Source organism: Scophthalmus maximus, chromosome 4, assembly GCF_022379125.1.
Source record: "Scophthalmus maximus strain ysfricsl-2021 chromosome 4, ASM2237912v1, whole genome shotgun sequence".
Taxonomy (NCBI): Eukaryota; Metazoa; Chordata; class Actinopteri; order Pleuronectiformes; family Scophthalmidae; genus Scophthalmus; species Scophthalmus maximus.
Window position 1 is genome coordinate 5231914 of NC_061518.1, and position 27894 is coordinate 5259807.

General features: G+C 44.4%; 1 protein-coding gene across 2 annotated transcripts in view; it reads right to left on the minus strand.

Annotated features, from left to right (window-relative positions):
• Positions 1-1807: 1807 nt before the first annotated feature.
• LOC118302607 (zinc finger protein 609-like) overlaps positions 1808-27894 on the minus strand; it is a 71612-nt gene continuing 45525 nt past the window's right edge. The window contains exons 3-8 of one of the 2 annotated variants that reach the window (XM_047331453.1): positions 25410-25635; positions 13070-13157; positions 8685-11169; positions 8205-8565; positions 6538-6918; positions 1808-5089 (exon numbers count right to left, since the gene is read on the minus strand). In XM_047331453.1, coding sequence (XP_047187409.1) covers positions 5046-5089; positions 6538-6918; positions 8205-8565; positions 8685-11169; positions 13070-13157; positions 25410-25635 — 3585 coding nt within the window. In that variant the 3' untranslated portion in view covers positions 1808-5045. Of the gene's footprint in view, positions 5090-6537; positions 6919-8204; positions 8569-8684; positions 11170-13069; positions 13158-25409; positions 25636-27894 lie in introns of both variants that reach the window. The other variant, XM_047331452.1, reaches the window with a different exon arrangement.

The window sequence follows — 27894 nt, forward strand, 5'->3', positions numbered from 1 at the left end:
AATATTATACAATACTCACCTTTAAGAAAAAATTCTGCTTAGAATTTAAAATCAAAAATCATTCAAAGAATTTTCGAAAAGCACAAAAATCTCGCTGGTGCTCGTGCAAAACTCAACTTGAGACGCAGAACACGCAGACACTCTCCACCGCCCTGTGCTGCGAAGGTCAGCTGCGAGGGGATAATAAGAGCAAACACATTGTTAGTTAAGAGTCTTGGCGTGATTAGCAGCTGACACGCCACAATGTCCCAGAGATTCTCACACACACACACACACACACACACACAGACACACACACACACACACGTCTCCACGACAGCAGACGTGTGTGGTGTTGAATGACCAGCGAGCGAGTGAGAAGAGGAGCATCCTGTCTTCAGGGACACTGCTCTCCTGTGGCCAGAGGCCTCGGTGCAGGTTCCGCGTCCCCTCCCTGTTTCCAGCATCGGTCCTCTCTGGTTGTCGACCTCTGACTCGTGGTACCCGGTTCCACGGTGGTGGAAGGAGCTCCACGTTGACATCAGCACGGGAGAAACCCCCCCAGACTGACACCTCGCCTGTTCAGACCTTCGTCCATCATTTAAACAGAAGAAAGCCTGTTTGATTGGAGGGGTCAGGATCATCAGCTCCTCAGATTCATACATTGCCTCTGTTCTGCTTTTTCGTAACATTTATCAGATGAACTGTCTTCAAGTGGCTCAATTTGTTCGTGGTTCCTTAAACAACGACCTCTCTTCACCTCTAACAGTCAATTTCACGATGACCCCACCCCGAGCAGCAGCCTAGCTCCGCCCCCAATCGCGAAAACCACCTCTTCCCAATTCAGCATCAATCACAGAGGTTCGGAAATATGGAACTCTTTCCATGGTCACATACAGAAACTTTCTCCACTGTCATTTATAAAAATCTGTGAAAAATATTTGACTTGATATCAATTTTCAAAAGAGGTAAATAAATCAAATAAATAAATACAAATGTTCATGTACTTGCATGATTCTTGCACTTTGCACATGTAATGTCTTTATGGTTGAATGCACTTATTGAATGAGATGTAATGCAGTTGTTGGACAGGTTGGCTCGCAGCTCTCCCGTCTATTCAGACGGGGAAACTGAGATGTATTATGTTTCTCTGCCGCGCCATAACTCTTAACCTTACGATTAAGTTGTGCTCAATTTTGACTGTTGTGCGAGTGTGGGGAAAAAAAATAAAATTCTTTTTGGTTCTATTCAATTCTTTTTCTCTTCCCTCGAGCCACCAGGTCAGTTAATTCACAAAAATATTAATATCTCATTCATGCATTCTATCAGATGTTATCACTGGTACATACGGTTTTTAATGGAAAAGCAATTCCCAGTCTAAAATATGTTATTTTATTTTGAATATATAATTTTTTTTCTCCACGACCATCTCACGACCCCCAGGTTGAGAATCACAGCTCTAGTTAATGAATATCAATCATTTTTGTGGATTTTTTGTGTATATACTGTTTGACATTATGATAAAAATCATATAAAGTCCTCAACTCACTCAGATAGCAACTCGCCAAACTCATGGCTATTTAAAATAAAGTGAAATCACTGTTTCACGATGACTTCTGCTTTCATGTCTGGACTTTCGAGGCTGACAGAAAATGAATTTGATCTGCACAAACATGCGCTGAGCAGTGTGAGATATGCATTCATTTGAAAACATGAATTTTCAAGGTTTTTTTTTTTTTTTTTTTTAATAACAGTTTTATCGCCATCATCTTAATTCCACAGCATTGACGTGAGCAGGAGCCACTGAGCAGTTCCCTGGACAGATAAGTCTCATAAAAAGATTTATTTTTTCCAGCCCAAATTTACAAAGGCAAGTTACAGAGTATTGTATAAAAAAGAACCATGGTAATGTACACTTTACACAAACTCCTGAAGGGCGGGAGAGTCGGGGGGAGACGGGGGGGAAAGAGTTCTGAACCTCTCACGCGGAAAGAAAATGAAGACATTGTAAACATCCTTGCACCAAAGCACCAGTCGTGGAACTTTTGGGAGGAGGAGGAGGAGGAGGGGGGAGGTTTGTGTGACAGTAGGCGGGTCGGGGAGAAGACGAACGAGCAAGTGTCAATGCTGTTTTTCACAGGAGAATGTTCAACTAGGCACCAATTGAGACAACTGCTGGCCAATAAATAGACTCTTCACCATGAGACAAAAAGACGGTCCCGCAAAAACACACGAGCCGAGCACTTTCCAACACGTCGACGGCAAACGGGGCCTTCTCTGGCCTTTTCATCCACTCTAGTACACACGGGTCTTCACCGGGCTCCGCTCCACTACCGAGATCACGTCACTACCTCTCTCAAGAGAGAGAACAAATGCACTTGTCACAACCATGGTCTGATTAATTCTAAACGTACGCGCAGTCCGCTGGTACTAAAAAGATAACCTTAGAGACAACATCCCAGCTGCCTGGATCACCCTCACAGATTTAAGTACGAGTCACACGGCACCACAGTCAGCCACTCCTCTTCTTCAAAATCCTGCAAAAGGACAAAAGATGAAGCATCTTGGCAAAAAGATGAAATAAACTGGCAACTGATTTTTTTTTTTTACTTGGAATGTCCAAGACCCTCGGAGTGAAGAGCCACCGTCGTCCGACTCCAGGGGACGTGAGATTCACTGGCGGTTTGCAGACGTGATCACATACAGTGTTAAATGGAAGAGAAAAGAAATAAGCTACACCGTGGAGGAGGGCGAGACTGTAAGACCAATGATAAAATCAATAACATTTAATTTAATGACAACGTGGTCAAGAGTCTGCTCTCATTAAACTGACGGAGAGGAACGGTCACAAGCCACAACGGTAGGTGCGGCACGAAAAACCTGGGAGCGATTCTCCGTCGTGGGCGAGTTTGCAAACAGCACGTGGATACGATTTCAACCTACAACCCCTGAGGTACGAGATCTGTAATTGGAAATCCACGAGGGAGCGGCCGTGCTGACAGTCGCGCTACACTTTGTGCAGACGCTAAGTGGACCGGACTCGGTTCAGTTTTCCGGAGCAGCGAAACACCAGTTTGAGATCCAAAGAAAACGCCGAGAGCAACGCGCTTCTTTTTTCTTTCTTCAGCAGAGCTTCAGTCACGTGTGTGAGTGATCGACTCAGCCTTTCCTTTTTTCTAATCAATTTCACCGCGTGCATCTGATTGGCTCACGTTTGCTCTGTGATAGGAACAGCAACAGAGTATGTTTTGGGGTTTTTAACTTCATGCACTTTTTTGTCTAATGTAGCCGAGTAGTAGTCGAGCGTTGAGCTCAGGCAGCAGCCGTACAAAGGAAGTTTGTGTCCGACGGATTGGACTTGCTGACCCGTTTTATTCGGACTCATCCAAGAGCTCGCCGCCGGGGCGACGAGAAAAACCAACGCTCGCGACCGCCTTGAATGTTGGACGTGTGTTGTGGTGAAGTCACACAAGCAAGCGAAGCACCAAGAGAAATGTTTGCCTCTCTTCAGCCGACAGTCGGTCGCCGCCGCTGTGCCGTTTTGAAATAGACTCCGAGATGTGGAACCAGTCGAATGGCACATGTGCACGTTGACATGAATGGAGACATGCAACCGAGCTTGAGATGGGCTGAAAACATTAATAATAAAATAAGATTTTTATTTGTATTTCTTATAAATCTGCAGCAAGATAAACCAAAAAAGCTGGGGAGCAGTGGGAGGAGATGTCGGAGGAGCAGCAGCGACTCTGTGAGCACAAAAGAAGATGTTGAACTCTGTGAAAAAGCTTTTCAACAGTAATAATTTCTAAACAGCTGCGTGCCGGGATAAATATAAACATGTATGCACATAAAAAAGCAGGCTAGGAGTCTATATTACATCAGGGAAAACACACGAGTCGAGTGAAATTTCACATTAGTTCACAGAAAAAGAAATCAAGAAGTGGATGAGCTGAATGAAGCTACAGTGAAGACATCAGAGACCCACCCCCCCCCCAACACACAGTGTCCGAATGTAGTGACGGCAACGCCCCCGTGAAACCGGTCGCCTGCAGATGTGGCTTCACCGTCGGGAGTGAGTGTGTGTGTGTGTGTGTGTGTGTGTGTGTGTGTGTGTGTGTGTGTGTGTGTGTGTGTGAGAACCTTTTCAGGAACTAAAACCAGCGGTTGGACACAATCAAAGGTGAACACACAAACAAACGACGCGGAGCAGAACTGAAGTGTTGTCGAGAGAGAAAAAAGAAAAACATGACATAGTGTTTATTCTCCACTGAGGTGTATGCGGTCCCTTCGCGACACATCATCCCTGAAACAAAGAGCGGAGGGTTCAAAGGAGAGATGGGAACTGACGACGATGACGATGATGGAAAATGAACCCAAAAAATTAAAAATGAACAACTTCAGTCTCCGGCTCGTAAGTCTCTGAAGAAAGCAGCCGTTGCCATATTCCGTCTCCCCCCCGTCCCCCAACACAAAATATAGCCAAACGTTTGTCAAGTTAAGGATATACTGTTGTTTCGGCGGCGTACGAGAAGCCAAAGACATCGAGTTGAAATCATTTCAATATGATCCGCTTTTTTCCCCGTCCTTTAGTCAAGTCTTTTAATTTAGTTTGACTCCTCTTCCCCCATCAGCCACCCAGCTCCCCCCAGAATCACTGCCAATTCATTTCTGCGTGCGACATAAAAAAAAAACTATGCAGTCAAAGGAAGAAAAAAAACAACAAAACAACAACAACAACAACAAAAAGCTGTTCTGGCAGTCCGATAGTCTCTTTTTGCATTGTATTTGTTGACAGTGCAAAGACTAGAGAATCAGCGGGTCGTTGTTTCCTCTGCGTGACGGGGCAGAGCGATGGCTTTGAACCTGGGTTTTCGTCGGCCTTGTTACAGTCCAAGGTTTTTGGGAGAATTCGGGGGTCATTTACGAGGAGGAGGGGAGGAAGAAAAAACAAAAAAATCTGCCTGTCCTTTTTCGGCAGAGGAAATTAAAAAATATAGATAGAAACACCATTCAACTGATGTCGTAAAAAGGTAACGCCCGGACGATCTTCTTCACACGTGAGCCAGTCACATGAATCTCTGCAGGGTTGAGGTGTGACGGTCGGGTTTCCCTGCGAGATGACACAGAGGGAACATTTATTTACTAACAGGTTATTTATTAATCCATGAACATAAAACTAGAGCTGCAACAGTTAATCGATTAGTAATCGACTACTAATTTAATCGCCAACTATTCTGATTATCGAGTAATCAGTTAGAAGTCAAAATTTGCTGATTTCAGCTTCTTAAATGTGAATATTTTCTGGTTTCCTTGCTCCTCTTCGACAGTGAACTGATTATCTTTGGTGTGTGGACAAAACAAAACATCATCTTGGAGTTTAGGAAACACGGTCGCCATTTTCCACCATTTTATGGGCCAACAACTAATCCAGAAAAAATTATAAATCCACAGATTGATAGACAATGAAAATACTCGTTAGTTGTAGCCTTACATAAAATAATAAATACTTTACACAATTGGTTCAGTGCGTGGTGCTGTTGACTACAGAGGTGTTTCTGTTATTTCGCCTACACTCATTCATTTAATTAGGGAAGACAAAATAAGAGAAACAACCAATCACACACATTTAACGGCAAACTACTTTAAAAAAAACAAAACAGTTGTAGCATAAACGGAGGAGGATTTATTGCAGGACTGCCTCGAATTAATAAACGTTTATTCACCAGTTGTGATACCTCAGAGTCTCCACTAGATGTCAGTGCAGGCTGCAGCGTCAGCCAGCTTCTCTATTATCAGCACTGTGATCCCACTTGTCCTCGGAGGACCACTTAAGAAGTGGATGAGGCGAGGGGCTGAGCGGCAGCCCTGCACATATTGTGCTCGACTGCGGCAGAATAATACGGGGTTTAGTATGGCTTCGGATTCGTTTTCTTTACAACATCGCTGCCTTCTGAGTCTGTAACGTAACTGCTGTCCGTTAAAAAAAGAGCAGAGCGAGATGTTCTTTTCTCTTCGATTCGAATGAGCGCCGGACAAAGAAACATGCAGTTTGATTTCTACACCGGTGTTCTACATCTGTGCCACCGCTCCAAACTCATTGCCCTAAATATTTCAACGAGAGCCCTGCACATTGTTTATTTCTGCCACCTGCATTTGCAAACAGAGCTCTCGGTTTAACTCGGTGTCTCGCTGGGCTTGTGTTTTGTTTCACTGTCAGTCTTTACCCTGTCTGTGCTGCTAAGGGGGGGGATCTTGCTGTTCTCACCTCAGTGGTGGGTAATGGGGAGGGGGGGGGGGCTGCTTGTTGGCTGATAAGGGCAAAAAACCTATGGCGCGTCGTAAAATGCGTGGCTATCAGCGACAACGCCTAATTTAGTTGTGAATTTAGATCGCTGATTGGTCATGTGCCATAACTTAACAGCCTGAATCTAATTACAGAGCGTTAAGTATTCTGGACTGAGGGCCTCGTTTAATGTAAGTGTTGTAAATTCTAGTTTAGGGCATAGTTAAGTCAGAGAATCCACTGTGGAACAGGAGAGACGGGACTGACAGACTGACCTGTGGTGTAGGACAGGTCGTACTGGCCCGAGAGCAGGGGGTATCCCAGGTGGTGGTGGGAGGGCATGATGCGCTGGGAGGGGGAGGAGCGCGGCCGGTCCACGTCTCTTTCTCGTTCCCTCTCGCGCTCCCGTTCCCGATCCCCAGCAGCCCCCCGGTCCTGCTCCCTCTCCCTGTCCCTGTCGTGGGGCGGCTTGTCGCCCACTGTGGGGGATTTGCTCTTGTACTGGCTGGCGTGCTGATGCAGGATATCCAGGGCTTTGGAGTCTGTTGCCGATTTGGTGACCGTGGGGCTCGTGCGAGATTTGTCACCGCCTTCCTCGCCTCCGGCAATTTTACTTCCATACGGAGAGAACGGATAACCTCCGGGTAGGTAGGAACCTACAAGCGACGAATAAAATCAATGGTTAAAAAATAGATAATACAGAAAACAAATCTGACCATTAATTGTTGATTATTCAACAATTAAAACTTTGGATATCATAGGGACTGACAGTCAACGAGCAGCATATTTCAGTCGACTGAACTGCGAAAAACAGCCCTTTAATTTAATTTTCAAAGAGAATCGCCTTGAGGATTGTACCTTCGTGGATGTTGTATTTACAATGTTAATCATACAGTTGCTGCGTCTGATAAACCAAAAAGTTAATTGGTGAATTACCAGGCAACACTCGCAATTTTTTCTTTTGCACATTTACTGTACATGTTGACATTGTCTACATCGTTCAGATCCTCCAGGAATCTGTTGATTAACACGAGATTCAACAACTCCAAGTAGTGTTTATACAAACATGCAATTGTGCCAACCCATTCAATATTGCCAGTGGAAAAAAAAAACTTAACTACATCTTTTCCCACTATCTACTCTACTATATTTCACACACGTTATCAATACTTATCAGAAACACTGAACGTCAAGCAAATTCAATCCTTGACTGGCTTGACCCGTCTAACCTCCCACTTTGTTTTCCTGACCCTAACAAGCCCCACCAAATGATCGCAATCATTTCATGCAAATTACTTTAGACCTTTAAGCAAAAACTTAATTTGGTTCGGAGTAAAATGATGACACAAAACCCAGAGATCCTTCGAAGACTGTTAAATACATGTTGATAGACAATTTGAAGCTGTCCTACCAAGCAATTTTGTTTTTAAAAAACATTTAAAGGCGTGTTGACTATGCTGCCATTTCATCCAATTTCATTAACACATTAAAATACAGGTAGGGCCAACGGCTTAGTCACCATTCTGATTCAGTGCTTATGTTGGTCTTGCTTGTATTTGACCAACAGAAAACACGGGAACCACTGAAGACATGCAGCAATGACTGAACTCACTAGTCAAAAGAATTTTACATACTGGATGTCAGCAGTTCAAACAAATCTTAAAAATATGTAAATGGTAAATGGACTAAATTAATACAACGCTCAAACCGCTAAACATGACTGGTCACACCAACACGTTCATGCGGCAATTTGCCCTAATTGCCCAAACAATCTTGCCCAATCATACATTGATATGTGAACTAGAGGACCAAACCATTGACCTTCCGGTTAGTGGACAACCCGCTCTAGTCACAGCCGCCCCAAAGGTAATTATTTATTGTATTGCATATTATTTTTTTACTAAGAGGACATTCAAAAACTGGGATCAAACTATTGTCGTACCTGGGTAATTCTGCATCATGACCGAGGGCATGCCCCTGTATCCAGGGTGGTTGGGGTCATAGCCCTGTCCATAGGGGTAACCGTGCATGTAGGGCATGTAGCCCTGGTGCTGCGCTAGTGGTGATGAAAACTGCATATGGGGATTCGAACGAGAGTCTTTGCTCATAACCCGGTGGTCCTCAGAAGTGATTCTGGGATCGCCGCTGTCTTTACTGTCCTCCTTGGGCCCACTTTGACTGTCCTTGGGCCTCGACCTGTCGTCCTTTATTTTACGATCGCGTTCCCGCTCTCTGTCCCTTTCCTCTTTCCATCGAGGTTGCTGGTGTTCGTCCTCTGCTTGGGGCTTCTGGCTGTCGGAGTACTGCTGAGGGGGGAGAAAGAAGGTCCTAGTCAGCACAAATCACATCTAGCTCTAAAAAAATCTCACAACAGATTTACAAGGATATGCTGTAAGCACTGTCATAGTACATTGATATTTACCTGTCTGTACCACATGGCCTGCTCCATCCCTGGTTGACCTCTGGACTCCAGTGTCTGCTTGGAGTCTTCCTTTACATGGTGGCCCCCTTCGGTCAGTTTCATCTTTAGCCCCTCAGGTTGTATGGACTTAGGGTCCTCCACCTTTATGCTCCCGATGGATTTGGAGGAGGGCTCAGAGGGTGAGTCCCTTGATTTACCTGGGGGCTGTGGCGTCTTCCCAAGGTCTGGCTGACTTGGGGCTTTGGAGAGGCTTGGGGGCATTGGGCTCTTTTGCTTCCACTCCTCCTTCATGGAGGCTTCTCTTTCTTTTATGGCTACATCTGACTTCTTCTCAGCAGCACGATGCTGTTCGGCCATCTGTCGCTGCCGCTCCTCGCACTGTTGCCGGTAGGCTGGGTTGGTGTTAATCAAGTGGTTATGGTAGGCCTGATCGGGATGGTATGCATATGGGGGCACATAAGCATACTGGTTGTAATAAAGAGGTTGCATGTACATGTTGGAGCGCTGTTGGATGACTGAGGGTTGCTGTTGTTGTTGTTGTTGTAGTTGTTGTTGCTGCTGCTGCTGCTGCTGCTGCTGTTGGAGTTGTTGCTGCTGCTGCTGTTGCTGTTGTTGTTGTTGCTGCTGCTGTTGCTGCTGCTGCTGTTGTTGTTGTTGTTGTTGTTGCTGTTGTTGTTGTTGTTGTTGTTGTTGCTGCTGCTGCTGCTGCTGATGCTGCCCAGAAGCACTGATGTCAGGTTTGCGGTCTTCATGAATCTCAACCTTAACTTTCTCCTCCCCTTGGTCCAGGTCTTCCTCTCTTTTGATCTTAACCTGACCTTCAGCCACAGGCGTGCCTGGATTGGGCCCACTGGCACTGGGGTTGACATAATTGGGTGAGTAATACGACTCATAGCCAGCATAGTATGGGGAGTCTTTGTTAGGTGTCTGATTTGAAAAAAGTGCTTTTTTGACACTTTCCCTGATGGCTTGGTCCTCTGTCCTGACTTTGACACCTTCTAGTTTCCCTTCACCGTCCTCCCCTGCATCTGAAATGTCAGAATATGCTGGACTATTAGTTTTGACTGAAGAACTGTCAGCACCATTTTGGTTCGCTGCGTGAAGTGGCGTGAGAGGCTGAGGCATCCCACTGCCATCTATCCGACTGGCTACACCAATGGATGGGCTAGGGGCATTGTCAGAAAAGCTGTAAATCTTGTCAGCCTCAGCCTTGATACTAGCCAAGCGACTCTGATGCAGATCTGAGGAACCATTGAGGAGTTCCCCCTTATTTCCAAGATCAGAAGGTTCAGAGTATGAAAGCTTACCTTCCTCTAGTTTCCCACCCTTTCCCGCAGGCTTGGGGCTGTCAGACTCCTTCCCACCATCTTTTTTCTTCTTGTCTTTCTTCTTCTTGTCTTTGGAGCTACTTGAAGCAGGATCTACAATGGCAGGGGGTTTAGGTTGCGTGCCTTTCATTTGGGGACTCTTGGGAATACCTTGTATCATTGGGGTAAGCCCGGGGGAAGAATTTGGGTTTCCAGGAGGAAAAGAGTACATCTGCTGGGATGCCGCAGAGCCAGGACCAATGGACCGTGGTGACTTCATGTTTTTCTGGGCCATTTTATCAGCCTTTGAGCTAGCACCAGCCTTTTTGGACCTCTCTGATCCTCTCTTATCATCTATACCATCATTACTGGCTTCATCAGTGAGGCATGGCCCATCCTCACACCCGTCCATTGGTGTACCTCCCGTTTCTGGGTCTGTCTCAGCCATTTTCTTTTTACTTTGCTTTGAACCAAACTTGCCAGGAGATGGGGAAGGACTTTGAGCATCAAAGTTCCTGCCTTTCGGAGTAACTGAACGTGCTGGAGACAAGGATCCTTTCTGAGAGCTAGATGCTCCATTACAGCTCCCTGGTTCAGGGTGGAGGGTTGACTCCTCTCCATATTCACTGTCTGCATCTAACTCCAACTTTATGTCATCATCATTGTGGGCGCGGGCTTGGTGGTACTTGAGACCATTGATGTGCTTGTACTTCTTGTTGCAGTTAGGGTGTGGGCAATCAATAAGAACTGGAGAGGGGCAGGTGCGATCAAGGGGAGGTGGAAGTGGCTCAGTCTTAATAGAAGGGAGAGGCAGACCCGTTGGTCCCACCCCTCCACTGTTGGAGTTTGTCCGCATTCGTTTGTTGCCTTTGGTGTCCTCTGAGCTGGAATTCGGCTCCATGTCCGAGGCTGGTTTGGTCTTGCGTTTCCCAGCTGAAGAGGGACTAGCCTTGATGTCCTCAGTGTTGCTGTTGGGTGGGGTGCGGCGCTCTGACGGTGTCTGGCTGCCCCTACGGCCCTTGCTGTTCGCAGCAGCACGCGTCTTGTTGTTGGTGGTGCCCTTGTTGTCAGATGAGTTGCTATTCTCGTTGATTGGGGTGTTGCTATTCGGTCTCATTCGTTTGCCTCTTCCGCGGCCATTCCTCATCTCCAGATCACTTGTCGGGGATTCACAAAACCTGCAGTAGTGTTGAAAATCGTATAAGAATTACTGATGTCACAGTATCAATGGTTGATAACTCATTCATTTTGAAATTACCATTGCTATGGGGTCTGAATAATGCAGTAATTGGACATAATCATTATCTTCTTATCTTATATTAACTTTGTTTTGTTTCTTTAATTAAATCCCTGTAAATATAATTGGCTCTTTTGACAATGATCAACAGTCTTTCATGAAGAATTTGATTTTTTTTTTTTTTAAATAGATCACAATAAGAACAAAGATGAATCAAATGTTTAACTGTAATGGAGATATTCTGTGTGTAATCAAGATGTGGCAAGTTATCTTATGTTATGCACTTGTATCTGGAGGGTCCAGATGTGTTTCAGAGCTACTGTGATAACTTCATTATTTATTATTATATAATTTTAGAAAACTAAACAAAACCAAAATATTTGACTGTCAAGGTCGGATTAAAAACAATTAAGGCTCTCCGAAAGCTTCGTAACATCTATGCTCCTGACGACTCTGTTGTTTATTTCATTCATTGTGTATGTACAAGTGTTTAGGATATATCCCTGGTTGACCAGACACTTGATTTAGTTTGTTCTGCAGGAGGAGTTGTGTTGATGTTTACTGAGAATCTCTCATACACTGTAATAAATTAATATGTATACTACTGATCTATCTCATTACATAATAATCTGATATTTTTTCTACTACAAGTGAGAAAGGACTTAAAACAAAGCAATGACTTTACGGTGCTTCGTAATCAAAACATAGTCAGTCAAACACTTAAAATAGCAGTTTGGCCTTATCTCACCATAACAGTAACGCAATTATCTTTCTGCACAGCAGTGGTTAGCAATCTGTGACTAAGAGAAACATCAGGCTGGTATGACACAGCTTCCTCTACAAGTCTCTCCAAACAATTTTCAGCCCCAGCAGGGGATGTGAATGCATCCGTAGTCTGACAGTGGTAGAGAAATTTAGACTCATTACAAGACCAAGTTATATTCACTCCATGAAAAAGCTTTCTGAATTATTCATGGTGTTGCTAATGTAGTCGTGCCGCAAACTGTAAGACTGTGTTGGTGCAAGTAAGGCCCAGCAAACCTCACTTACTGAACGTTATTGTGATTTACTGTGATACATTAGTGTGATATAGCCTCTCCTTGTTTTCCATTAGCGGTGCTTTAATCTTGACTTTTTTTTTCTCCCCCTCCTGCACTTAGGCATGTACTTCAAATATAAATTCATATTTACATTAATATCCAGAAATCAAAGCAGCTTCTTGAAAATACATCTTACACAACCTGCGTGATTTGCATAACAAAGGCCAATATCCAGAATTCACAAACCCCCTTAAGCTTCCACTCACATAACAGTGATCTAAAAAATTGCAGCCTTTGTGATAGAGAACGTTATACGGTGTTAGGGCAAAGCTATCAGTCTGATAATTGGATTCTCCAATCTGGCTTGTTAGAGTAGCTTTCTATTTCCTCTAGTACCTCCCGGGATATCAGCAGTTTGCCAGTGAATCCCGTTTCTCTACTCCCGACATAAAGACTCACATGGACTTGGAAGGTCCAACTGCATATATGGGAAAAGTGCTGCAAATATCCGTGAGTTGATTCTAACGCAGCGGATTCATATTGCACAGAATATGAAAAGGTTAGGAGACAGAGTGCAGCTTGGATACAGGAGAATGCATCAGTGATTCACAGTAATCATGACTTTTCTACCTCAACATTTCCGACTATCAATGCGTGACAGTGAACCATTTGTAAAGTGCAAATAGTATGCAAAGCCGATGGATGTAGCAGAGACGTTTTAATAACATAATAAGTGAAGATTCAAATATCATCGCTAACCCCTGCATTCTCCAGTGAAAGATGAAAAAAAAAGCTCCTTACCTGGGGGGAGCCCAGTCATGCCGCGTGCAGTCCAACAGGGTGCCCACATATGTCTTGTTTCTCCAAGTAACATTGACCACCAGCATGCCTGCGAGACACAGAATACAACTGGTCGTTTATTTTGTGTTAACTCGGACAATCATAACAAGTACACTGGAAAAAGTAACAGTTAATTTACCAAACACGGGAGAATGTTTTACAGTGAGTGTCTGCACTGCGCCAGCAAAACGTGCATTGTGTCTGCTGCATCAGCATTTTGACCTTTGCTAAAGGGTGCCACATGCAAGATGGTTACACAAGTCAAAGATCCAAAGATTTTTTTTTATCGCCTTCACACAGTAAAGCCGTAGGGGCAAGACTGATACATTGTCTAAATGACTTGGAACAGACTCAAATGCAGTCAGAATTGTAAAGCCTCTATAAAATGCTCGATAGGAATGATCACACTCAGGTTACCGGCGAGTACTAGCTCACTGAACACCCTCTCCATTTGAAATAAGACACCTCACAGCAGAAGGAAATCTCTCAAGGAGAATTATTTGGAGGCAAATATTATTTTGCACCCCTCCCCACTCCACCTTTGGGGATAATGTGGATCTACCGCTACGGCTTCTTAAAAAACAAGCCGGCAGCTCCCGGGTTACACCATTTCAATGTCAATGGTTCAGTTTGACAGCCTGTACTGAGTGTGCAAGAAAAGCTCCTTGACTTCCTTGGAATTGCTGCAATCTGTCACACTTAGAAGCCCCCGGCGTTGCCATTTGGCTAGTGTGAATTTGGTAGCAGTTGGTGTGAGCTACACAATCCGACCTGTGCAGAGTGAGATACCTGACCTTGCGTTTGAAAATCTAAATTTAGTTGCTCTCAAAATGTGTTTCTCCATAAGAAACCGAATACTCTTCACTTGGCTATGGCTCGCAAAATTTCATCGGGATGCCACAAGTATGCAGATTTGCACAAAAATGTTCTAAACTAAATCCTTGCAAAAAAACCAAAACATTAGAGTGCAGATTTCTAAAGATTTTTGCCTATAAATTCAAAAGTAAATCATCAACCAAACGGCTTCGGAGGATTAGGAGCAACGACCGTGCTGAAAGAACACTGTGAATTTATGGCCCCCCCCCCCTCACTCCCCAGTGGTGACCTCAGCTTGCCACTTCAGCACTGCAGAGAAACTGAAGGCTGCAGTGAGCTAACTTATCTAATGGCACAGGAATGCTGGCTGGCAGCTTCCATCCCTCCAAGCATTTTATTAGCTTAGGAAACCTTTCTTGCTCACCCCATTTTCCCCTCTCTCCTTCACCCTCATTTCCTCTTTTTCAATGGTATAACCATCCCCAGCGTACAATCTTTTCCCCTCCCCCCCACACACACCAGTCACAGTTCAGACCTCATTTTTCTCTCGCTGCCTCTAGCATAAAGCAGCGAGTGTATAAAAGGTATTTATATATGTTTACAGGAACCTGCTGACACTTGGCCACAAGTCTCTTCCCTCGCTCTGTGGCCCCAAAAACATGAGTGCTTGGTCAAGGCTCGATCCAACTGTTCGTGTTGTTTGTGTTCGCAGGGCAGTGGAGAGATCCTCGAGTTCAGCTTTTCTGTCACATTGAAAGAACCCAGACCCCTTTTTTCTAAAAACGCCTTCAACAGTCCGTCCCCCCTCTCCTAAGCTCTCCTAACACTCCACAACAAAATGGCTCTGGCAGCTGGTGGTGGCAGGATGTAAATCAAGGCAGGGCGAATGAATGACTGACTGAATGAATGACTCGCCTTTCTGTGCTTCTCTGGCGAAAGGCTTTAGAAATGATACCACGAGTTTTAAATGATTTTTAATTAGCATTCGGTCTTTATGGGCCTGTTAAGAACTGACATTTACATCCGTCTTGGGGTGATCCCATCCCGACTGAAGACGCATTCATGATGTGATTATTCAGACCACATGAAGAGGTGGTCTGGGACGCACATGGCCATATTCTTATAGCAATGCGACGTCCTCTGGCCTCCTACAGGTTCACAATGAACTGAAATGACTTATCAGTGCTTCTATAATATATATATATATATATATATATATATATATATATATATATATATATCAACTGATGTATCGTATTGGGAATCTTGTTCTCCCTCATATCGATATTGGCCCCAAAAAATCCATCTGGGTCGGGCTTTACTTCACATACATCGATTTATTTGATGCCACAATATCAACTTTGAGTAATTCTTTCTTTTTTTTGAATTATATTTTTAAACTGGTTAAAATCATATTTAATTAAAGAGCTGTGGGCAGTGCATTGATTCTTTCAGCCACAACTTGCCCAACGCTCACTCCCCTTCTTGGACTTGGACAAACGACCCGTCTGTCAAAGTTTAACTGGCTAAAAACAACAACACATTCGGTCTTTGCAAACAGCCATGATGGATGTGCGTGTTTATTTGCATATAGAGCGGGAAAGTGAGATCGCATCACAAATGGTCACTCGAGACGCAAGTGGGGGCGTATTCCAATGCCAAGTGTGAACTCATTTCCCCCCAGGTTCATTATGAATCAGTGTTTATTATGAATGACACCGTTTGGCTGCCACAGTCTAGGTAATTAATGGGTCCTGTAGAACCGAGACCCCGACCCAGGACCAAAGTGGGGAAAGGGTCCAAATTCCACTCAGTCTAATCGGGTTGGGTCTTTTTTAACTGCAACAAGTCCCGAGTGCCTGTGCCAACATGTCCGATAGCCAAGTGGATTTGAAAGCACTGCAGCTGAAGAGCTTGATTCAGGAGAATCAAGAGCCGACAAGATTTATGCCGTGTGATTTTTATTTTATCCGTCTCCAGCCAAATAACAACTCCTGGACCAAACACAAATTATTTATGTTTCTATAACTTAACATCTGTTTTTAAGACAGTCCACTTATTGTTTAGCAGCTGTTTTCCACCCTGTTAGCTTGTGAACCGATCCTTCTCCTCTAGGGTCGGCTTTTGAATGGGGTTAAAAAAAGAAAAAACCTGGATCCATTCTTGTTGGTTCTTGGTTGGGTCGGGTTTCTCCTTTTCTAAAAGTTGATTCATTCCCCATCAGGTTGGGAAATATTTCTTCGAAAGTCTAATTAAGACTATGTCCAAATTGAAATGTAAGAAATAATGCTAATTGAAATACAAATCCACCATCACAAAAAAAAGAAGAAAATATGCCTCAGAAGACCTTTAAACACTTAGTATCGTAGGCCAATAGCTCAAGTTTCACTTCATTAATTCCTTTTGCTTGAAGCGCAGAATCTCCAACATGGCTTTTTATAGTCTTTATACTGGCTGTCGTGTTTTTTTGGCTTCCTTCTGGCCACCCTCCCGCATCAACGCCAAGGAACTCTGTAATCCTGTCACAGTGGCCCTCGGCGTCTGGGTCACCTCAGATCTCTGCCTGTGCAATATTTGCTGTGGCTGTTAAAAACTGGCTCCTAGTTTGAGGCTACGTGGGACATTTTAAAGGACATTCAGAGAAATTTGGATGCATCAACTTGGAATGGTGCTAAAAAAAAGAAGAAAAAAAAAGAACTGACTCAAAATATTGCTGCACTTCATGCTTGATAAATTTTTTTGCCAATGTGATGCTCTTTATGGCCTGCAGAGTGTATATGTCATAGGGGCTTACAGAATGTCAAGTTATTATATCATCATATATCATCGTGAATAGGATTTTCTATTAAAAATTGCCTCGGAGCAGTGAAAGTACATTTGTAGACCGCACAGCACAACACAGTAGAAATAATAACAAATGTTTGAAAATCCTTATTACCATTATTGTGATACAGTCACTTCTACTTGTTTCTTTTTCAAAAATCATGATTATTTTGTGGAAATAATTTGTGATATGCTCAAGTTGCCCCAAATCCAAAGTGTTTTTTGTCTCTAGGTTACTCAGATCAGATTTTCTTTCCACATACACGATTCTTGTGATCACATCTAGGCAACTGTGGCATATGTGGTCCAAGATCTGATTCATATCTGACCGTCTGTGCAGCCGCACAGTCAGATTGGAATTCATTTGGCATTTGACATAAATCACAGCACAGTATTTTCACTGGACCACTAAAAACGGTCTTAACAGTGGGAATCTGAATTCACAGAACTTCTTGGCAGTGTCATAAAAAATAAGCTCAAGCCAGGAAACATTAAAAAGACAAAGATGACGTTTCACTGCTAAAAGACATATGAATTACTCCGCACGCTCTCATCCCGGGAATAATTGTCAAGCCGTCGGAACAAAGATGTCAAAGTCGAGTCAGTCTAAACATGGAAGGCCCTTGACAAAATAACCCAAACAAATTTCCCTGTGGCAGAGAGGAAATTACACGAGAATCCGACATGACTATCCATTCATGCTCATTTGTTTATACACAGCGAGTTAAATGTCGTGTTTCTGTTTTGTTTGTGAGCCACGATTTTTCTCCCTTTTTTCGCTCTGGATCTGTTTCGGGAGAAGAAACAGACTCTGGTTGAACTGGTCAAAAAAATTCTCTTTCGAAGCGCAGTTCATTTGGGAATTGTTTCGCGAGGACAGGGTTGCTGCGAGGTGAAGGAAAGGGGTCGGCGCAATTTGGAGCAAACCCAGTTTCCCCTGCACCGTAGACCCCCGCCCAATCTCCCCCTTTGTGACAGCCTTATTAGGGTCACTCAGGACAGCCGAGTGTAACTCACATTAATGAGACGAATTGTCCTGTAATTTCACCACTCATTTCCTTTCAGTCGCTGTTGAACAACAAACAGCGAAATTCTCCTTAGGCGCCCGAGTCCGCGTCGTACTTGTGCGGGACTACTTGCACAAGAATAATGTAAGCGGTAAAATTAAGTTAGGTGTGGTCTGTCTGCTGCATGGCTGACTGCCCCCCCTTCAGCTCCGACGCTCCCCCTACTCCCTCCTTAACCCATTTTATTAGGTTGCAGAGGGGCCAGCGTATCAAGCACTCTGCTGCTGGTGAGGGGGTGGTGGGTTCACCGGCTGACCTCTGCTCCGCTGCGACTCAACATGAATTCAGTGGGGTTAATGGCATTTTCACTGACTGACCTTGTCAAAATCCCTTTGTTATCTTTGCAAATGGGAGACCACTTCTGTGTGATGATTGAGTGCGACAGTATATGCTGTTCTCACAAATATTAAATTCTTCTAAGGGGCTTCCATTGGTCTTTTAAACATTTAGGAGATTTCGGGAGTCAACATTTTTTTTTTTTTACATAAACAACTTACCAGCACTTGTAATTATCATCTTCAGTACACAATCAGACACTAATGTAATTATTGACAGATTTTACAACCCCTCCCCCCTCCCTTGTATCCTGCTCTAGAGAGCAGCTCTTTCTCTCCCCCCATTCCCATTTTTTCTTGGCACTAAAAGCTCCAGCTCATCAAGGTTGCATGTAGACAGGGAGAGTGAGAACAATGAGAAAAATAGTGTCAGGATTCATTACGGGGAGAAGATAAAAGATAGCCGGGTGCTGCCACGAGCAATAACTGTAACTTTGATAAATGAAGCGTTTGAGCATTCAAGTGTCTGAGCATGTTCCCAACAGTCCATTTTAACAGCGTTTCTGCACTCGTGGCGCATAAAAGCAAGCCGAGCTTGTCCAGTTGTGTCAGCGTGCTGACTGACCTCATCTTAAATCCTGAGCAGGCAGCAATTTAGGACGAACCGTAGGAGTCACTAATGGCACCGGAGTGGTTACGCGGCGTAATGGACTGTCTGTTGTATTTTAAGTCCTACGTTGATTTCCAAGTAGTAGTGGAACTTATAATGTGGAGCTGAAATGATAAGGGGATTAACTGATGAGTTGATCAATATAGGACTGATCAGCGATTATTCTGATAGAGCGGGTGCCTGCTCCCTCATTTACTAACTAAAACCCTCTCTCCCAGAATATTTAAAATTTCAACAGAGGACTGAGTTGACGATGAACGAGACTAGAGCTGCAACAATTCATCGTTTAGTAATCGACTAGTAAATTAATCAGCAACTATGTTGATGATTTTTAAGGGAAAATAAGTCAAACTCTCTAATTTCAGCTTCTTAAATGTGAATATTTTCTGGTTTCTCTGCTCCTCTATGACAGAAAACTGAATATATTTGGATTGTGGACAAAACAAAACATCCCATAGGGGGTTTGGGAATCATGATCGACATTTTTCACCATATGACATTTATGGACCAAACAACTGATCGCTTAATCGAGAAAATAATAGACTGAGTCATTGATGATTATACAATCGATAATTGCATCCCTAGAGGAGACATGAGCTGTTTTCAGACATGAAATGAAATCCCCAAAATCTCCAGACATTTTCTGGAATTTGCTGTTCACATATGAAGAACGCAGAATCCCAGAACATTCTTGCGAGGGGCGGTGCCTGGGTAGAGCTCCCACACGCCTGCTGTATTCTCAGTAACATTTGCGTTCTCGCACGTAGCACGTAGTACACTCAGTGTAGCATGTGCTGTATGGTGCAGCAGTGCTGGTGGTTAGAGCTAACCAGCCATGAGAAGCTACTGTCGGACTCTCTGCGTCCCTTCTGGAAACACAGAGAGTCTGGTGAAGCCATGAGAACCATTAGAAGCATGTTCTTCCAATTATTTTTATCATTTTACCATTATGAATTAGTTATTTCCACTGTGCTTCCAGTTAAGACTTCAAAGCCGAAACTCCTGCCTACAATCTTTATTTGGACTTTGTTAAGTGCACTGCGTAGATGTGCACATAGTGAGGGCAGAAATGGTTGATGACAATTACCATTTTTATTGCAAATGATGAATAATTAATTATCCTTGAAATATGTTTGGCAAATTTGGCAAAGAGTTGCAGATATTCAACACTGTAAAGCACTTTTTAAATTAAGCAAATAGGAAAGTAGTAGTGCCAAGCCTAAGCAAAGAAGTACAACAAGTACAACAAATAGAAATGCCACATCTTGGTAATACAGCACAGTACATAAAGCTATCGGCAAATGGGACGAGGCTATGATTGATGACTTCATTTCAGATTTCGGGGCGTTCGAGTGAGCCCTATCTGAAAAGTTCAGGCTGCATTCCCGGTTCACGGGAGGTAAAAGTGCAAAGTCACTCTCACTGACAAGAATAACAGCCTGTGAGAAGGTCAATTCTCTCATACCACCGCGAGGCAAAGGGAGGGAGCATTAGTATGCATTCCACATCGACGCAGCTTTATCAGCCGCATGCAGCAGTCTCTCTCCCCTGCACAGAATCAGCGCATGTTTACTCTTACAGTGGGAGTAGATCACAGAGAGAAAGCCGCCTTAAAAAATAAATATTTGACGACTCCACCGGCTTCAACGTCCATTTGTTGCCGTGAACGCATCGCGGTGGGGCGAGGAGGAGTTTCCTTAAATGTCACTTGGGTAAATCTGCAATGTCTCTCTTAAAAACAAACCCGCTGGTGTTTTTTTTTTTCTTCCCTTAAAGGAGATGGAGTTAAGGTTAGGAGACAAGTCTGCCAAAGGCGCATTGCTGGAGTTCTCGTTGACGTGTACACAGTGAACGTGATACCTTACGACAACCACTGGCAAAGCCAACAGTTCCTCCAGGCATATGATTTATGTTTCAAAAGCATTTAAGTGCCTGGAAAAAATAAAAATAATAATAATGCAGTTTTCAGCCAGAAAGAGATTTCATTCACTCCATCTGGGTGAAGACAAGTCTCCTCCCTGAAAGAATGGCGAATCATATAAATCTTAATTTCCTCACAGGGTATTATTTTCACCATCTTTTCAGGCACATTGGTGGATGTGTCTACATTTCTTCCCTGGAAATTGGCCACCTCCGCTCTTGCACAGTGATTAGGATTTAGATTGGCTCGGTAGGGTGGAAAGCAAACAAGGCCGTGGAACTGGTGAATGGAAATCAGCAGAGTGGGAGGTTGAGAAAGAAGAAGGCATGTCACTTTTTTTTGTTCCTTTTCTTCTCAGTGTCCTCTACTGTTAACAGACGTTAGTCCTTTGTGATTGATTTTTCACTCCATCTTCTTTTTTTGTTGCTACAGGCCTCCTTACAATGCTCACTCTTACTTCAAGGACAGTTTCCACTGCAAGTTCACAGAGAGCAGCCACCGCTCGCCCTTTGTAAAAACATTTTGATGAGGCCACTGACATGTGGTGTCCAAAAAGACCAAGGAAGCATGACTGGCAAGTGAGCTACAGAGCCAAGGGCTCCTTTCATTCAATGTCCCCCCCTTCTCAATTCCCTGACAGGCCTCGGAGAAATAAAGGGGGAAATAAAAAAAAGAATTCTTAAATGTTTAGTCAGGAATATCCGTTTCACGCTGACCTCTGTGCTATCCCGACGCCTGACAGCTTTTTAACTCCGGTGCTAAAGCCAATTCTTGCAATGATGTAATACGTGTTGCATAAATAATCCATGAGACAAACATTTATCACAAACAGCCTGAATTATTTATCTATTAGGGAGCTACAGAAGCTCTGGGACCTGCTATGGGAACAGCCTGCTGTGTGCAGGAGGGGCGATGTGTGAGGGGGGTGGGTTACACTGGCATGGAGCGTAGTGTAGTGTTTGCCCAAAGGGGCCCCCCTCGGTGTTCTCCCTATCCCCTGGAACAGGAGCCAGGGCGTTCCGGGCTGCGTTTCAAGAGCAACAAACTTCTCCAGCATTTTGGAGATGACATTTGGAGGTATCAGCATGCTAAGCCTGGGAGGGGCTGGCCCGTCGCTCTGCCAACACGACCCTGGGAGCTGCCACTGCCTTGTCTACGCCGAGGGGATTTGTGTCAGTGCCGGGCCTTAAAATACCCCCACCCCCTCACTTCTGTCTACACTCCACTCACTCCCAGACTGACACCGAGTCACTTTGCCTCACCTCGTCTTATCCATTTTTTCTGCATCAAATGTCAAATTGGTTTTTTTTGTGTGTTTTTTTTTTTTTGTGGGTTATTCGGTGGCTAGTTGAATCTTGCCATTATGAAGATTTGGCTGAAATGGCTGCTACACATGCTCAGAATACACAGGATAATAATGTGACCACATGAGCCAAGGCTACATTCACTTTATTGCTCTTCTCTTGTACTTACAGTGCTTGCTTTTTTAAATTTGCTTTATCCGCCCTTATTTTTTTATTGACTATGTCTGTTATGCACTAGTCACCAAAGCAAATTCCTTGTATGTGAGAACCTACTTGGCAATAAACACTGATTCTGATCCACATTACAACATTTTCATTCTAAAACCAATGTTGCTACAACTTGGGAGTTTTAGAGCAACTGAAACGGAGAAGTTTGGAAACGCTGATCGACTTGTATTAGTTAGAAAACCCCCAGGCTACGTTGTAGTATAGACGGGCAAAATCAGACGTGCCAAATAGCCAATCATCTAACAGTATCACGTTTAGTTGGGCCATCTCGTTGGCTCGTGTTTGTTTTTCTTAGGTCATCAAAATTATCAATAATTATCAATATCGACCGATATGAAACACTTTCATCGTGATACGGTTTTCAGCCATATCGCCCAGCCCTACCACGTGATACGCAAATGTTGCAGTGTGTCAGTAAGGACAGGGATTAATGCTGATACTGAACTAAAACGCTCGTGCGGACGGAGATGGTTTCAGCCTCAGGCTGTTGGTTAAATGTTGCCATTATGAAGATTTGGCTGAAAAGGCTGCTACAAATATGTGCTCAGATTACACAGGATGAAGAAGAAGAAAAAAAAAGGATGCGGCCTCATCAGCCGAGACTCAGGTCAGATCAGAGGTGCAGCTCCTCTGATCCTGTTTTGTGAGGTGTCACTCGCTTCCTCCTCCTCCTCTGTTTCTTTCTCTGGCACTCCGGCGAGTTGGGTGAGGCATAGACAATTACTGGGAGCCTGTTGTTCATTTACTCCCACAAGGCCCCGAAAGGCGGAGGCGATGAAGCAGCTGTTGGTTGGCATGCTAAATGAAACGCACACACATGAAGTGCATGCCTAAACAGCTCTATATGAGACTTGTCATGCAGAGAAGTAGAGAGGGGGGGGGGGGGGGGAGACTGCTCAACTTCACTGCTAATCAGGATGCCTCTGCTATGTCTGTGGGGCCTCTGTTTGTTGCTCTTCCCTGGTACTCTGCCTGGATTTGCTTGATTTCCTCATTTGGTTCTCATTTGTTCAGTTGCCCCACAATGAGAGGAGTCTGCTCTCGCAGGTCTCTTAGGGGAGAAACAACAGAGCGGCGGAGCAGTTTGATGTGAGCGGCATCTGGGTCTCTTCCACTTTGAACACTAGCCAGTGGGTTGTTAGGGGCTCGTACCATTAAAATTACGCAGAGGGGAAGATGCATCTTTGTGTTGTTTAATGCCTTGTGCTAAATCCAAAACAACAGAGGCTGTTGAGATATGTCTCCTTTTCAGATTCACTCACATTCAGCTCCAGCTAAAACTGACAACTGTGCACATTTGGACACAGAATTAAAAAAACCCACACATTTCAGTCACAGCAGTCGCAGACAAAAACTGTGGGCGACTCTTTTGGCAATTAACAAGCTACAGAGTCTTCAAACGGCATAATACATTCACTACAGACCAAAAGCCACATCGCAACACAAGGCCACATAAGAGATGACTGAGGGCCACTTTGTAATTGCTGCTATACAACAGATCTGTTCACCCTTCATTGCATTGTTATTTGGGTCTACCTGATGTGTTTCATCTTAAGTTGCATTTTCCACATTTTCCCAAATTTTTCTAGAGGGGCTGTGAGTGATAAGACAAATGCCCGAACCTTTCCTTCCAGTTCCCGAGTAAAAGGTATGGAAAATCTCCTATTGAGCCCATGTGAAAATACAGCAGGATAATCACAGATTCACGGCGGGTGTGTTCAAGACTAAACAAAACCAGAGTTCATGTCTGAAAACGGCTTTAGATGAAGAACAGGCTTCAAAGAGAGCAAAGGGGGATTGGTTCTGGAGAACATGCTGGTCTTAACAGCTCCGAGGGCCAAAACAACCTGTGTGCTACACCTGCAGCCCCCCCACCTCCCAACATACCACTTTTAAAACCACTCAAAAGCTCCCACCAGCCTCCTCCCCCACTGAGCCAGATTGAGTAGAATCAGAAGGAAACACAGCTCCATCAGGCCAAACCACTACCTCTTTCAGCCAAAATAGCAGCTTAGAGAGAGAGAGCGCCGGCGAAGGACAGACTTGGATGGTGAAAGGGAAGGGGGCAGGGCGAGGGGGAGGGTCAATCACTCGGTGGGAGGCAGAGAATGAGGGAGCACAAACACAGTACTGGTGTTGGCTGTGAGCCATGTTTATGTCACTAACAGAAGTAGCCCCCCCCACCTCCCCCCTTCCTGCCCCAACCCTTTGCCTTGTGCTCGCTCTCTCCCAGTTTGCTTGGAAACAGAGTCAAGGGGGTTACTGGCTGGATGCTTGGTAACAGAAAAGAGCCGCAATGGAGAGTAGGACAGGGGGTGAATCAGACACAGCCGAGGGCTGAGCAAAAATCTGGAAAAAAAGGAAAAAGAAAAAAAGTGTGTGTGTGTGTGGGGCACTCAATGGCAGGGACTGTGCTTTGGGAATGTTGATGAGGCAGGGACCTTTTCTGTTTAGTTCCTCCAAGTGAACCAACAGGCAGCACTGTGGATGTGTGGGCGATTTGTACTCAGCATGCCCGCAGAGCGACTGAGCGTGATCTGCTTTGAAGATTAGGTGTTTGCATTATTTCACATGCGTGACAGAAGAAAAAGGGGGGCGGGGGGGCCGTTTTTCAGACCCCGGCGGAACCCGATAGCGCTGGTGATACATCTTAAAATTAAGTAAGCTGAATGCGCTTTCGATCAAAGGGGAGAAAAAAACTAAGAGGGTTTATAAAAAAAATTCACTCGGACTGCACCGCAGGAGAGGAGCCAACTCTATTCCCAACTGGCAGGCTTGCAAAAAAAGACTTTGTGTTATGAGGCATGTTGTTGTTGAGAGCAGATATCTGTGTGCAACAAACTCCCGTCTGTGTGCTGCCCAGCAAAAAAACAAATCAAGGCCACCTAAGCCCTGCCTGCCAGTACTGTTCTTGTTGGCAATATAATGCAGCGTGTGTGCTGTTGAAGCACACATTAGTACCATCACCAGCTCCTGAGGCAATCACAGCAGAGCCAATTACACTTTAATGCGCAAAATATGTATCATAATGACAGCGTGGTGTTTTTTTAAATTAGAGAGCCTCCACTAAAGCCCTGATAAACCAAATAGCTCTTTGACATCTTAATGCAACAAATCTGGCTATGTAAACAAAAGGGAACAAAATATCTAATATTAAACTAGGACTGAAAACAGATTCACTGAGCCACTTCACTCACCGTCCTCGGTTTCCTGCCACACGATGCCTTCGAGATTGACACTGGTGCCGGGCTCGCAGGGCCCCAAGCACTCGGGTTCGGTAGCCAGGGCCACGTCGGATGTGTTCACTGCCACCGAGCGCGTACGCACCATTATCTGCTCACACGGCGAGGCAATCTCACTGTTGCCTACTGTGGCCAGGAGGTGGAGGGGGGGAGGGGCTGGCGTGGAGACAGGAGATTCCATCTGTGAGTCAAAAGGAGTAGGGGGGGTTGAGAGAGAGAGAGACAGAAACACATGAGACACTTCAGAACCGCTGTATAAACATGTACAGAGCAGATGTTGACATGCAGCCAGCGGATGCCACAATGAGAGGAAGTGAAAATTGTGCTGAGCGCATGAAAGACATCCTGGTATTTCTCTGGTTCTTAGGAGCAGATTTTTATCAGCGAACGGGGGACGCAGCAGCTAGCGCTGTACTGCTGCCACCTCGTCTTTCCTCAACCTTAGAGGTGATTAGCAGGCGAGGGGGTGGAGACCGAATGGGACATGTGAACGGCTCTGTGGAAGGACAGAATTAGTTCTGTGGGGGTTGGACAAACAATGCCTCCCTCTGCTTTCTTCCCTCGCACACAGCCGAGCGAGAGCCATGACACCGAATTATCTCACAGGCTGATCACTCATTAATTCCCTCAATTAAAGAGCTAGTTGTGGCAGGGAGCGGGCTGCCGAGGGTCAGTAATTGATTCCACCTGTTCTGACACACTGTGGCAGCAATGAAGAGACAGCGGGCCTACGTGGAAAAGGGGAAACGAACAGGACAGGGAAGCAGGGAGATGATGAGTGCAGCCGAGGGAAAGTGCGAGGGAGGACGGGAGGGGGTAGAACAGAGTGTAGGTGGAAGAGAGACGCAGAGAGAGAAGAGGACTGATGGTGATTTAAGGGCCACGGTGACACCGGGCTCAGTTGCTCTTTATTCGAGACGGTCGACGTTAAAGTGCTGTGAGTCATTAGCACTGAACTGCGGGAGGAATGCCACGCTGCAGCCAGCACCGCACATTTATTAATTGGGCATAAACCACTCAGTGCTTCGGCAATGTACTGCCAATACTGGATCCAATTTGATTTAGAAGACAAAATAACAATAACAAACTACTTAGATACCCTTTAGCAAATGTTACCATATTATCCCACTGATCTAAGAAGGTGAACATTAAAAACATTATACCTTCTAATCTTAGCATCATCCAGTTGCCATGGTAACATTAAATTGAGCTAAAACCACCACTGAGATATGAAAAACCACTAGTACCAACTGTAAATGTAAGCTTCTGGCAATTTTCGACCGAGAGCGTTCGACCTATATATTGCTAGGCCTTTCACAGACGTATCCGTATAAGCGTTAATTTTGGTGATATGAAAACGTTGCAGAAGAGATGTGTATTTATGACACGTACAAATTGTTTATTTTCTTAATTCAAGTTTTATATATTTGGTTGCATTTGTGTTTACTCTTTATTTAGCTATTTATAATAAAGTTTATGGAAAATATCAAGCCTCAGTTACATTTCTTCGTCATAAACGGTTTGATAATGACTTATCGGCCAAACTCCCAAATTTCTGTATCGGGCCCCAAAAGTCAAACCATATTTGTGATTCTTTCCTGATTACAATTCTACTCCAAATGCAAAAATCCAAATGCAGTGAGTGATCATGATTACCAAAAACCAATCATTTGAAAACCAAAAATTAGTTCCAGATTAATAATTAATAATAGCTCAATACGTGTCATCACAGAAGCTTCATATTTCATGGTTTACTGAATGAGTACGGGTAGCCCATTTCTCCCGACGCTCAGAGGACGAGCAAATTAATGTGTGCACAGAGCAACGGGGAGTCCGGCCCTAATGACATCATAATCACTGTCTGTCAGCTTCTGATGCATGATGCGGCCAAGCTGCAGGCAGGCTGAGTGAATGAGACAGGACAGGTAATCACCCGCGCTGTCACCACACACTGTTTCATGGACCTTATGGAGACACAGAGGGTCGCAGACAAGACCACACCGCCACCAGCCTTCCCTCAGAGTGACAGCCAAATGTTGAAAGGGGCAAACGAGTTCAAGCAGAGCCTCCTCCGAATTGACTCGACTCCTCCAACTGTTTTTGGGAACTGATATTTTGAGTATTTTTGTGGCCAAGCTTAGGTGACAGAATAATGGCTTGAAAAAATAACCCTACTTGCTCAGTTAGATTGTTAGTTTGAGTAGGAGGCTCACATTGCTCATTGTGGCTACCTGCTGGTGGACCCAGGTGTTTTAAGAGCTAGTGCACAGCAATGTTAAGGGTTATTGCCTTAATCAAGCTAGTTATTTATTGTCAGACATTTAAAACCCTGCTTTTGCTAAAACTGTTGAGCCAATGAGCTCCAGATTTGTTTCTACCAACCAAAACTGAACAAACCACTCGCTAGCCACCAACTCAAATTCTTTCCTTTAGCAATTGC